At 39.0% G+C, this 14,325-nt stretch overlaps 1 protein-coding gene across 5 annotated transcripts in view; it reads right to left on the bottom strand.

Annotated features, from left to right (window-relative positions):
* Positions 1 to 10,537: 10,537 nt before the first annotated feature.
* Positions 10,538 to 14,325, bottom strand: part of MAPK8 (mitogen-activated protein kinase 8) — a 102,041-nt gene continuing 98,253 nt past the window's right edge. For 4 of the 5 annotated variants that reach the window (XM_022564510.3, XM_089897803.1, XM_022564509.2 and 1 more), the window contains one exon: positions 10,538 to 11,363. In XM_022564510.3, the coding sequence (XP_022420218.1) occupies positions 11,218 to 11,363 (146 nt within the window). In that variant the 3' untranslated portion in view covers positions 10,538 to 11,217. Of the gene's footprint in view, positions 11,369 to 14,325 lie in introns of all 5 variants that reach the window. The other variant, XM_022564511.3, reaches the window with a different exon arrangement.

The following is a 14,325-nucleotide window of genomic DNA, read 5'->3' as shown; positions in this document are numbered from 1 at the left end:
CTGGTCTGCTGCTGGGTCACTTTTGGCCTCACCAGCCAAGAGGACAAGTGGCTGCCGAGGGCCTTCAGCGTCACCAGCAGTCCGAGTTCTCTTGCAGAGCTCTGAGGGGTGGGATGAGTGGAGAGCACTACCTGCCTCTGCTCCCAGGACCAGAGCCATCACAGCACCGGATGCTGGGTGACTAGCTTTCCCAGAAGGTGAAATATTGCCTTCCTCTGTTCAAGGAGAAAGAAAATAATACGAAGTGACTGATTCCTCACAACAACTCGGTAACAAAGGAATTAGCTGCATGCTCCCCATTCAGAGGAGAAACTGAGGCTAGGAGGAGATTGGTGGGAACACCAGTGTATTTTATGGTCCTGAGTTCCCTCACCACAGCCCTGAAATTCTGCCGACTTTGACCTAGAGAGAAAATGCTGCCAGGCTATCAAAAGAGCAGAAGAGACCAAAGGGGTTTCACATGATGAAAGGGAGGCTGTCTTCTCTTAGCCATTAATAGTGGCAAAGCTCAGCTTCTGGCCAAGTCCTTGCCCCAAACCAGCTCATGAGCGGCATCTGCCACCTGCTGGCAAAACTAAGACCTGCAAATGTGATTTTTCTCTGAAAATTAGCTGGCAATGAACGTCTACTGACGTTCTGCCCTCCAATTTCCATTTAACAGCACCCTCCATTCTATCTGTAAAACGTACTGACTTCTGCCTGTAAAGCACGCTGAGCACTGAGACTGGGGGGCTCTGGCCCAGTACCCTGTACTCATGTGCTTCATTCTTCCCAGTTGAGTTGCATTTACAGAACCTGTCCCCAAACCTGTGGATTCAAGTTGTACCTACTGTAATGACATCATTTAATATTTAGTAAGCCGATGCAACTAGAGATTATCATACTAAGTAAGTCAGAAAGAGAAAGACAAATGTATGATATCACATATAGAATCTAAAATATGACACAAATGAACCTGTCTATGAAACAGAAACAGAGAATCACAGACATAGAGAACAGAGTGGTGGTTGCTAAGGGGGAGGGGGTTGGGGGAGGGATGGAGTGGGAGTTTGGGATTAGCAGATGCAAACTATTACATACAGAATGGATAAACAACAAGTTCCTACTGTCTAGCACAGGGAACTATATTCAATATCCTATGATAAACCATAATGGGAAAGAATATAAAAAAAGAATGTGTATGTGTGTGTGTGTGTGTATATATATATATATATATATATACACACACAACTGACATTGCTGTACAGCAGTAATTAAAATAACATTGTACGTCAATTAAAAAAATACATTTGAGAATCTGATGAAGCCTATGGACCCTCTGAAGAAAAATAACCACATATACTAAAAATTCAGCTTTCAGAGACCTCTTGAAGCCTGTCACTAAATTCTGTAATCAGAGTTTAGAAATTAAGGGGTTAATAACAATAAATCCTTAAATTTTAAAATAATAAGTAAACCAATGAATTATAAGTGTGAAAAGACAGGGAATCAATTTTTTGAAAACCTACATGAATGCTCTCAGTAAAGGCAACTTACTAAAAATAGTCAAATTATGGATGAATCAACCATGCAATAGTGGAAAATTGAAAATCTAGGATTCTGCTCCCAAATTACTTCAAAAGTGTTTTAAAATTTGTGTTTGACTCTAAAGAAAAACTGGAAATTTTAAGTCTCATACTGAAAAAAAGGGAGTTGGCTTATTTTAAAAGACTGGCAAATGTCCCTTTTTTAAGAAGTTAGAATACAGTTTTAGGGATGTGTGTGTATGAAAGAGAGGCAGAGACAGAAAAACAGAGGGAGAGATATTCTTTGTTTTACCTGGCTGGTGGAATAACAGACCAGGCATGAACCGTGTTCACTCCACACAGTAAACAGGCTTCAGAATGGAGTCCACATAACCAGGCTCCGTGATCTGTGGGCAATAAATGGAGTCAGTAAGAATATCCCCCTCCTTTTGATGCAGGGCCCCAGCCCCCTGGAGAGTTCTCCCAGTATCCTACGTAGTTCCATCACAAAGGGACAGCAAGACGTGGCAGCAGCAGTGGTGGAGTAACTGTCATATCTACTTAGCTGGGAGCTGTCTCACATGAGACACTGTCCCTTTGTGACAGAACTGAGACTGAAGGACAGGAAGGGGCAGTCATGCAACCAGACAGCCGCAGACAGAAGGAGAAGAGCTATGAAAGTTACATGAGTGCCAGCATCCTTGCTGGCATGGTGGGAGATGGACAGGGCTAGAATCAGGCAGGGGCCAGACCGTGTAGGGCCCTGTCTCCCATGGTAGAGTTATTTTTATTTGAAGGGATATAGGAAGGCATTCAAGTGCTTTAAATAAACAGACATGAATTGGCTTGCATTCAACAAGACTCCTTTGGCCCCTGGTGGCCAGTGGATGAATTTGGGGGCAGGAGGGACTAGCAGCAGGGAATTTAGTCAGGGAACTACTGGTGTGGTCCAGGGCACGTGGAGTAGTGTTGACAGGCCAGAAGCTAGACAGTAATGGACTGAAGACTGAATGAGAGGTGAAGGGAAGACACTGTGCCCAGACCAGTCTTTCCAGAAGTGCAGATGTGAATGGGAGCAGAGAAATAGGGTGGTAAAGTGGAGGGGGCAAGGGAGAGCTTTTAAAGAAGGGGATTACTAGAGCATGCTTGTATGCTGCCAAGAATGATCCAGCAGAGAGGGAGAGACTGGTGAGGAAGAAAAGAAGGCAATAATGAGGAGAGGCAAGTCTGAAAAAAGATAAGGAAAGTGGAGGGGTTGGCTTCGGAGAGAGGAGATAGGAAGATGGAGGACGGGGACACAGTTGAGGTAGGTTTATGGAAATGCATACCGAACTCTTTGAGAAGTCCTGAAAAATGATGAACATGCTTACCTTTAGTTAGCAGCCCCAGATTTATTTGAACACAAAACGCTTTATTCACATATGATTTCTCAGGCAGTAGAGCACAGTGGTTAGAGTGAAAACGGAGGCAGACTACCCAGATTCAGATCCTAGCCCCACTGCATTGTTGGCTGTGTAGCCCTGAGCAAGTTACTCAGCATCTCTGTGCCTCAGTTTGATCATATAATAGGAGGGGAGAGTAACAGTTCTTACCTCATAAAGTTGTTGTAAAAACTGTGAGCTCATACAGTCAAAGCACTTAAGTGCCTGGCATAGAGTAAGCTCTCCAAGAATACTGCTACTAATTCAATACAGAACTAGTGTTCAGTGCAACAAACTTGGGGCATCACTGCTAGGTATTGAGTCCTTGAAGGGTTTTAGGGAGGGCGGGGGCATGATAACCACTTTGGCAGCATGGTCTGTCCCTCCTCCACTTCCTCCTCCCTTTCTGGGCTCCATCAGCAGTCTCCTGGTACCTTCCCAGTTCCCTTCTTAATAACACCCTGGAGCATGACCTACCTCATTCTTTGCTGCACGCTGTCTCCCATTTGTCACTGCTCCCGGTGGAGGATTTGGTATTTAGTTCTCCAAGGCAGCTGGTAACAAATGGACGGGCCATATCAGAATCATCTTGGGAAGCTTGTAGAAAAACCAACCCCCTCATAGTTCTATTTCTGTATCAGAATCACCTTCTCCCTCTAAACCCGTCTGAGAAAACAGAGCCATCAAGAGTTTAGGCAACTTGCTGTAGGTGAGGCAACTAGTGTGAAGCCAGGACTCTACTTTAGGTATCTGGTGTCAGAGCACATGCTCACATTACTACAGCAATTTCATAGTGCTGTATGCAGTTTCCTTATGCCAGATTTTGAAGGCAGTGAATACTGGATTTCAGAGGATAGAAACGGTGTAGAAGGTAGTCCTAGTCATTAGCTTACCCAGACCAATATTGATTGAATGCCTACTTCCCAGTCATCGTGATCTAGGAGTAAGACAGGCTCTTCCATCCAAGGGATTCCAAGGCGAAGCATCAGTAGATTAGCACACAGGATGCCCTCACAGAACAAAAGGAAAAGACATACAGCACGTTGTTGTCTTGTATTCTCTGTGGAACAAAATGGGGAGTGCATGAACGAATAAATTAAAGGAAACATGCAATGGGGACATGAAATAAAAAGTCCTTGCAGAGAAAGTTTATCAGAGGAGAAATTATCAAACGTGGGCCTTCAGCAATGAGGATTTCAAATGGGCAAATGGCGGGAGTAATGTGCACAAAGATGTAAAGTATATGCCATGGAGGAGGTTCAGCTGGAATGAACTGAATGGCAGGAATGATATATGAAACAGAATCAAAACAATGTTTAATTCTGCTTCTCAGAAAAAAAAACAGCAACAACCCTCAACACTGATTTTGAGGCATGTCTCTCAAGTGAGAATTATTCTTACCAACCACATGAAAATTGGGACTACTAGCAATGAAGAGGATGACTTGGGGGTCAGCATGTATGTAAGTTCTCAGATGGGGGACCACACAAAATTCCTCCCTTTCTCTGCAACATTTCTCCATTATCTTAAACCATTTCTATTCCTTTCCAAGGCTAAAGTCAACAATTATATTTGCTTTACACTAATTATTTTGATAAAAGTACACGAAGTAAATCATTTCAGCAGCCCTGTGACAGACTTATCTCCCATCCTGTGACAGACGAAGCAGCACCAGGCTCAGCAAAGCTGAAATTTGTCCAAGGTTGCCCACTCTCTCCATCTGGAACTCAGGCTAGTCTGGATCCATAGGATTCAGTAGATCCCACCCTCTCCAGGACCTTGTCTCATTAAGGCACATGTGCTTTTAAATTCTCCCTTTTAACGTGTTCTGACCCCTCAATCTACCCCTCAAGACACTGTCATGTTTCTTTATATTTCCTGCCAACTTTTTGAAAGTACTGTTTTTACTACTGCTTCACTACCCACTCAATCCTCAGCAATCACAACTATGCCCCCACCTGTCCGGGTAACTCTAACAGTCTTACTTATGTTACATCCAACAGGAATCCCCTATCTTTTCCCTCTGTCCACAAAATGACACTAGTGAAAATGGTGCACAGACCACACAAGGGGATGACGCAGACCTCACGAGGAAAGGGACTACAAGACCGGAGAGGTCTACAGGCAGTTAGGGAGCAATCTTTCCTTTCCTTCCACTCCTGAAATACTAAGTGGCAAGCTGATGCCATACCTGAAGTGTGTTCTGTCATGAACTGTGATGTACAAACTGTAAAATACACTGAATATGTTTTCCCTGCACAATCTCTTGTGTGCTGACCAACTGGCCCCAAATGCTAATCTTGGCAACTTCACTTATGTTATGGCAATCTGAGTCCCCAATTTTCCATTCTCAATATGAACAAAGTATCTGGCTTCCCAGTCACCAATCTCCATGCCTCGTCTAACCAGACCTGATCCCACTGTCAGTGACCCTCGTAAAACAAAGGTGTGATCATATTAACTCCTCTTTCTCACAAACCAGTAGTTCCTACTGCCTTTAAAATGATGACAATTTCTTCAAAACGTTTCAATTCTGATCGTCAACTTTTCAGTCTTATCTCCCATCACATTCTCTCTTTACATTCACACACCGCCAGACCATTCCTCACTCCTTGCCTTTCTCTCTACCTAGGAATACCCTTCCTCTCCAAAAATGCCTTAAAAAATATGCCTCCTCTGCGAAACCCTCATTTCCCCAATCAGTCCTTCCCTGTGTCCCTTCAGCATGGTCTTTGTTCCTCACACAACACTTACTTCAATCAGGCTGCCTAGACTCTGAGTGTCATCCATTTTTAGATCACTCCTCACTTCCAGCTTCTAACATAGGGTCTTAGACATATACGCACACATTAATTGATGGAATTAAATGAAATATATTACTAACTACCAAAGCAGGAAAAGAGACAACAGGATGTTGTAAATGAAATATGTTAGAAGTCTAACTTTACAGAGCATATTTGAAGTATCTTAGTTTCAAATGAAGTCCAAAGACATATTGGTGTATTAGCTATAAAAGCTAAATAAAAAAATTTCAAACCACAAAACCAGTACAAATCAATTTTCATTCACATAAAGTCAATGGACCTTTTGAGGAGCAACAGTAAAATAAATGTAGTACCTCAATTAACAAGAATGCATTAGTTACTCCATTTTATTTGGTGTCACTAGGGTATTATGGCTGGGTGGAAATTAAATTAACTCAACAATCCACACGGATGTCTGCTCTTGCCACCCAGTCTATCACTGGAGGCCTCTTCCTTGACTGTGATGAGGCAGAGAGCACCAGGTTGGCAATCACATCAGCTGATGGAGCAGCAGTGGTCAGGCAGAAGCTTGGCCCAGGCTATCCTTTCCTCAGAGCAGGGAAGCATGAATGCAGGCGAGGGGGGTGGGACCCTCATGGATATGAGCGTTATCTGGAGCAAGAGTTGAGCAAGATGGAGGAGTGTCACCACATGGAGACTGGGCACATGCAGCGACAGACCCTGACACCCACACAGCAGCCTGCCCAGTGTAGGCAAAGAGAACACCTGCATGGCAAAGCTGGAAATGCGCTCAGAGCTGAAATCCCTGGTTTGTTTTGAAACAGATCCTTTTAAAATACTTATTCGTGCCAAGTGGCCATGGTGGCTGCTCTCTCACATGGTTACAAAGAACTATAGGTTAAGGGCATTGAAGCAAATTCCCTTTTTAAAATAATGTTTCTCTAGCAAGTTCAAACACCAGAAAAGCAAGAGTAGGTAAACGAGAAAACCAGGGTGATAGTTTAGCCTCTTCACAGTTTGTATAAAATCCAAATCTAAGAGACCTGCCCTAGTACCCCTTTGATCTCAATCCATAGGAAATCTTAAAATTGCCCAGAAGAACTTTTTATCAAAAATTTATATTTTGTTTTCAATGAAAAACTCTTAATTTCATAATTTTCATATCACTTTTTTCTTTTTTATTTAAAATATTATAACCAATTAACATACTAGATAACATTGTTTACATTCCAGTGGTGCATGTTTAATGACTAGGGCATGAATGATTAAAAACCACAATAATTATCTCAGCATTCCCTACAAAGTGCCCCATTTGTTTTGTCTAGAGGAGGGGAGAGGAGAGGGAATGGAACACAGGGAAGAGAGAGGAAATGAAGAAGGAATGGCATCATATAGGGAGAAAAGCAAATGTCAATTATGATACTTGGGTTTCAGGTTTCAAAACCTGTTGAACAGGATAAACTATAATGAGAAAATAGATGTCACAGTCCAGGTAGACAGCTAGTTCAGTTTAACTTCATCATTCAGCTAAAAGATTAAGAGCTTCTCAAAAATATACCAAATATCGGGCCTACAAAAGTAATTTATTTCTTCGTAAAATTTACTAAGATTTATTCCTTTTGTAAAATGTAAAGAATGGACTGATATCACGAGCAGGTTTCTACTTACAAAAACAGACAGTAATTATGTCCAACGAGCACATCTAACACCATACTCCAAGATACACAGTGAAAGATTTTACAGGTGAGTCTCTCTTACCGATGCAAGGTATATATTTTACATACTTACTGGTATTGTGTCGACACTGGCTATGAAGTATTTAACACACATTTATAATTCACTCAGTGAAGATCTAACAGTTAAGGGCAACCGCTTACTTGGGAAAGCATAGAAAATTAGTGTGAGGTAGTTCAATAAAAACCTAGTTTAATTTGTAAGTTATTGTGAGAAAAAAACATTGTGCAAAACTAATCCACAGGTAGTATTTCTCAGAAGTTTCAGTAACAAAGAGAATCTAAATTAGAAATGGCCAGAATGTGTTACTCTTACTAGACTCTCCTTAAGAGCACTTAACTAAGAGCAGTTAGTTTGAAATTAATTAGGACTTTTGTTTTCCTTACCAGTTTTCTAATCGTACCCCAAACTACACATTTCTGCTTCAATGCCCTTATACATCTTCATCTTGCTTGCTATTAAGGAAAAATTAGTTTCCTCTGATTCGGGAAAAACCTAAGAGAGATCAGTAGAAACACAATGTATACTAAAATGTAAAGGATCCGGAGGCAACAATTAAGAGGTCTGCTAATGACAGAACAGTAGTGTTTGGTTTTTCTACCGGTTAAGAGTTTACTGGGGTCATGGGGCATCATGCATTCACTATACAGCTAATGTGTGACTAATGAACAACACTCACAAACAAACTACAACAGTATTTTTGAAAATAGACTATGTTTTTACCTCAAAATGTTGTCCAGGCTTGTGCCTAGGCAACAATGAGTAGTTACATCTTCATAGTGTAGCACATACTGGCCGACAGTGTACACCAAGTCTTATCTGTAACCCCAAACGGCTTCACTTGCCTGCTGCTGCTTTCACTATCAGATCATCCATGTCCTCTTCACCTTTACCTTTTTAGACAACACAGCAGGATTAGCATGGAACAAAATAATGAAAGGGCTTATGAGAAAGTCTGCTGCTTTACATATAATCAAGCTTCTTGATATCGTTAAGGGGTTTGTATGGTAGCCTTTTCACTTAAGAGGCTGGCATTTCTCTTAGGAAGTCTGGTGTGAATGCACTGTACCTTTACCAACTTGGAAGAGTGCATACCAGGAGCAATCAGCAGCCGAGGGTGTGTAACAAAATGAGAACTGTTCAGCGAACAGTATGAAGAGTTGAGATGCTTTGTTTATGTCTATTATAATTAAGCAATCCCAACAACACAATCATTTAACAAATAGTTTATATTAGAGGGTAACAGAACAGTAACCAGGAAGAAATATGTAGAAAGAATTATTGTCTCTTTCCTAACCTATAAACAGTATATCTTGGTCAAAGTAATTTTCTGACAGTAAGACCATGGGTATATTAAGTATATAAAGTTGAAAAAACAAAGTTATAAGATAAGCAAAGTGGCTTTACGTAAGTACTGCTTGACAGAAATCTTATTTGTAAATTTCTTTAAAAAAATGTTTAAGATGTTTTTAAAGGTTCAAAAGTAAAATACAAAGAACTAGCACATTTTTAATTTAATACAGTTAAGAGAAGAGGGAAGGTTGTATTTAGCTATTGCATTTTTAAAAACCCAGGACACGCAACACTTAGACTTTGTTTTCAGGATATAACAAGTATTTTAGTCTACATGACTAATAAGAGTTGATTTTCTCTGATCAACTGAAACATGCTGGTTGGCAAGTGGGAGCTGGCATTTACAACAAACAATACTGTAACAACACTTGGTTTTCCTTGCTTAACCAAAATCTGTATCAAGAGATGGCTTATCAGCGAGGAAACAGAAAATAAGGGAATCTTCTGAGAGCATGTCAGTTGTTAAAGTGCAATAGTGAAATAATCTATCCTATAGAAATAAAGCTAGTTAACTGTCAAACTAATAAAAACTAGGAACACATTCATGCTCAAATTTCTTCTGAAATTGTAAATCCAATCCTGTTTCTACAATTCAAGAGGTGTTATAGTCTTAAAACTTTAATTTGCCTAATTAATGTACCCTGTCATATCAGTAGAAAAGGGGTTAATAAAAAGGCTGCCAACTTCAAAAGAGGCTAGAAATCATCACTTTAAACCATCAAAGACAAACTTACTATTTCAAAGCATATAAAATGGCTATTAATGTATTTTAATCCTAAATATTGCACATTAACAATGACCTAAAATACCTTACTCAAAACGAATTTTGCACTGAATATATGAATAACATGCCAAGTGGACTTTCAGACGCTGCACGTTGAGCCGCACCAGTTCTTGCTCCTGCTGGTCATTAATTCCATTGGGCTTTCTGCCTAGAACCTTTAGCTTACTTAAGTATGCATTTCCCAGTTCATTACATGAAATGCCTCTTGTTCCAAAAATAACAAAAAGTGCCTGGGGCATTACAGACAACGTATTTCAGATATAATGAGACTTCAATGACATTTTACTTAAGAAAAATTCAGTTATAGAGAAATAATTCTGCAGATATAAAATGTAAACAGTTAACATACAACTGTCAGGAGCAGCACCATTCTTACACTGTTCAACATCCACATTGTGTGTTTTATTGAAAATCAGGTATAAAAAAATTAAAGACTCAGACTAAATAACCACCAATTATGCCTGCTCTACTCAATGTGAAGAAACAGTCCTTAGAAAATGATATCCTATATATGGCTGTGTGCTACTATTTTCAGATGAACGGTATATTGCTCATTTTATACATCACCTACAGAAATCTAAGTAGGCTTTGGAACCTCCCAACAGCTAGTATAAATATGATTATGCCACAGGTAGAATCAAATGGCCAGAAACACCCTGAGAACTGGTGCTCAACTGACTGACACTCTAGAAACCAAATAGGTCCAAGGGCCCGAGGCTGCAGGAAAGAGAAAGACCAGACTCTAAATCATTGCTGGGACCTACAGCCTGAGTAGATTAACTCAGTGTATATAAAAACAGGCTCATAGCTAGTAAAGGTGAACCATCTGTTTATTTCCATTGAAATGTATTATTCATGAAGTATCCTCTTGACTTTACGTGATCATAAGCTTTGAGCATGCCACAAATTTGCAGAAAACACCATATTCTCTTACTTTACTTTTGGTGGGTAGGATGGGGGATAGGAGGGTGGTGGTAGATGCCCAACATCTTCAAAGACATGCTCTGAGTTATTCTACCATTTAGATGATGGGGCTTTTGCCAAAATTCATGTAGGGTTACCTACCAATTGTTGTAACTACATTAGAATTGGCAAGTAGCAAATATTGGAGGTTTTTTTTAACACGTTCATCATTTACAGTAGTTATTCCTGAATATAACTGGCTACAGGTTATTTTCCCTCACTCCTCTGGGGTTATTTCATTGATAAGCACATAACCCTAAAGGATAGCATCATGAACAAAACATTTGAATAAATTCTAATAAAAAAACTATAAAAATCTTAAATAATTCATGATATAGGCAAGTCACCACATAATAGTTGCTTTGATAAACAAAATCTTACAAATTCAGTAAAAAAAAAAATCAGCAGCATAAGATAAAGCAAATATGCAAAAATTTTAAACCATGATAAAATAATTAGGTTTACATTATACAGTTAATTACAGCAAAAATACAGTTTTGTTGCTGTTTTAAAACACAACTTAAGTTTTAAATTACATCACTTGAAATTAAGAAAAAAACTACTTTACTACAAAATGAATTCTATGTTTTTGAAAAATCACTTGAAAATAAGACCACTGAATTGTTTTCAAAGTAGTTCTATCAATGACTAAACAACTCCCCATCCCTCCCACCCCCACAAGGCCCAAGTAGTCATCTACAGCAGCCCAGAGGTCCAGCTGATGCTTCTAGACTGCTGTCTGTATCCGAGGCCAAAGTCGGATCTGTTGACATTGAAGACACATCATTGACAGACGATGATGACGATGGATGCTGAGAGCCATTGATCACTGCTGCACCTGTGCTATGAGAAACAAAACAGCAAATCAGTTGCAGACAGAGTTGCAGACCGAGCTACTTGTACTGTACTGACCACCTCTAGTGGTCAATAATTTTTCTTTTGGTTTTAAAAGGCTCACTAAAAATAATCACAAGTGATATTCAACACAACACTAACAAACACTTTTCACTGCTAGCTACGAGGTAAGAATTCTGAAAACGTCTGGTAACCTGTCCTTTCTACTAATTTGTTTTTCATTTTCAGTTCAGGACAAGAATTATTAAGTCCAAGCCATAGTTAGAAATGGTCCTACGGCAAGACTCATGAATTGGCTTCAGACTGTGTGTGAATAACACTTAATAATACATGCAAAACTGTCTGCATTGCATTTTGTTGGAGAGAGGATCTCAAAGGAATGTATGACTCAAAGAGTTAAAAACTACTGCCCTAATAAATGTAAATTGGTGCAGCCACTGTGGAAAACAGTATGGAGGTTCCTCAAAAAACTAAAAAGAGAATTGCCATATGATCCAGCAATCCCACTCTTGGGCATATATCCAGACAAAAACTATACTTTGAAAAGATACATATACCCCAATGTTCACTGAAGCGCTATTTAAACAGCCAAAACATGGAAGCAACCTATATGTCCAACGACAGATGAATGGATAATGAAGATGTGGTACATATATACAATGGAATACTACTCAGCCATAAAAAAATAACAAAATAATGCCATTTGCAGCAACACGGATGGACCTAGAGATTACCATACTAAGTGAAGTAAGTCAGAAAGAGAAAGACAAATAACATATGACATCACTTATATGTGGAATCTAAAATATGACACAAATGAACTTATCTATGAAACAGAAACAGACTTACATAGAGAACAGACTTATGGTTGCCAAGCAGGAGGGGGTGGTGGGGGAGGGATGGATTGGGAGTCTGGGATTAGCAGATGCGAACTATTGTATATATGTATATCTGAATCACTTTGCTGTACACCAGAAACTAATGTAATGTTGTAAATCAACTATACTTCAATAAAATAAATTTTAAAAAAAACTACTGCCCTAATAAAAAATGCTCTATCTTCTCACTGTAAAGTCCAAACAATCATTCTGGTACATCTTGTTTTAAAGCAAAAGCCAAGACGAAGATTAAAATCATTTTAATTCAATGGATCCTCAGTTCAACTGCCCCATTTGTTTACGTGACTTGCCGAGCCACACAAGTGCCCCAGTTAGGTAAACTCAGGTCTTGTTATTTCAGTTCTAATAAGTACTTGGTAAATGCAAATATAGACTTATTAAACACGAAAGTAGGGGGAGACTGTTTCCTTTACCAAAAGTATAGCCTAACAAGCATTTCCTGGATTTTAAAAAGCAACAGGAATACTTAACCTATAGAAAAATCCTCTCAAGAGGGCTGGGTCAGGAAGGGAAGGGAATGACACCGTGGGGTTGGGAAAAGTTAAAGGTGATTCATGCACTAGGTAAGTGCTTTTGAACTACATGAGCACTAAATAAGAGTCATTTCAAATTTGAGTATATTAAATAACGCAAGTTATACAAAAGTTCCTAAGAACACATTCATGGAATAAAAACCAATGGTTTTCAAACTGAGCAATAAGAATAGGGGTGAGTTTCAGGGACCCAATGATGTTAAAACTAAGCAGGTTGAAAACCACTGTTCCAGAACGCAGCACCTCATTGTTTGAAATTATCCCTCCTTCGTGTCCAATGACAAGCAATAAAAACACCTAAATATGAAAGGTCCTCTGAAAACTTGTCTTCAAATCTAACAATGAAATAGCTAGGGAATGAGAATAGGCAAATCTTTAGGGCAGTGGGGCAGGGACTGGGAAACAGAAAGGAATGGAACCACAAGGGATAGAGCAGGTGATGGGAGGTACACTGGGAAAGAAAAGCAGACTGGGTACTTCAGGCCTAATAGAAGAGAGGAAAAGGAGAAATGTGATAACCTTCTATACCCAAGAACCCATTAGGCTCCCAGCCAGAGTGAAATGAAGATACCAAACTTTTAAAAGTTCAATTGGTACACTACAGAATGCACGTTTTCTGACTAAAGAGTATACAACATTATGGCTAGCTTCAAAGACCTGTACTGAAACATTCAAATCATAAAAGGGTTCTATATACTTTTTCATGCCTCTACTTCTTTATCCAAATTTTATTTCATCCAAATTTTTTAATCTAATAAAAATCATTTTTTTTCCTCTTGAATTTTTATTTAAACATCTTTATTGGAGTATAATTGCTTTACAATGTTGTGTTTTAAATGCATCATAATTAAACAGTTAACTTTTTAATCTGAAAATCAAATACCTAAGGAAAAAAAACTTGTTTACTTCTGACCTTTAAAGTAATATATTGGGTTGGCCAAAAAGTTCATTCGGGTTTTTCCGTAAGTTACAGAAAAACCCAAACGAACTTTTGGGCCAAGCCAATAGTAAATTCTCAATATCCGGACAGCAATAATATGGAAAAATCTTTAATTTCAGATATCTGGGTCATTTCCCGCTCAGTGACTCTACACACTCAAAGGTATGCAAAATCATTTTAGTATTAGCCAAACCAAAATAAAGATAAGAGGCAATCCAGAGGGAAAAATATTTACTTTTTAAAATCAAGTCGAAATGGTATTGTGATTATCTGATATTCTGAGTCATCAAATACTTACCTTCTGTTTTTGCATATAATCAAGAACTGAATATTTTTATAACAGATTAATTTACTAACACTCTTCTTTGCCAGCTATAACTGAGAATCCAGAAAATGTCTAGAAACTTGCAGTCCTGTCCTTTCCACTGACTTATTTTGTAACCACAGTTAAGTGTTGTCTAGGATTCAAATTTTTCACTTATAAATTAAGAACAAACACAACTGCTCTATCTATCTCATGAGATTATTAAGTTTACTCAAACATTTGACACTTAGGATGTTCCATTCACTCGG

The sequence above is a fragment of the Delphinapterus leucas genome, chromosome 16 (assembly GCF_059928025.1).
Source record: "Delphinapterus leucas isolate spDelLeu-1000000601 "Yukka" chromosome 16, BTC_Dleu_Yukka2, whole genome shotgun sequence".
Classification (NCBI taxonomy): Eukaryota; Metazoa; Chordata; class Mammalia; order Artiodactyla; family Monodontidae; genus Delphinapterus; species Delphinapterus leucas.
The sequence above is the reverse complement of the archived record's forward strand: the minus strand, read 5'-3'. Positions and strand labels throughout refer to the sequence as shown.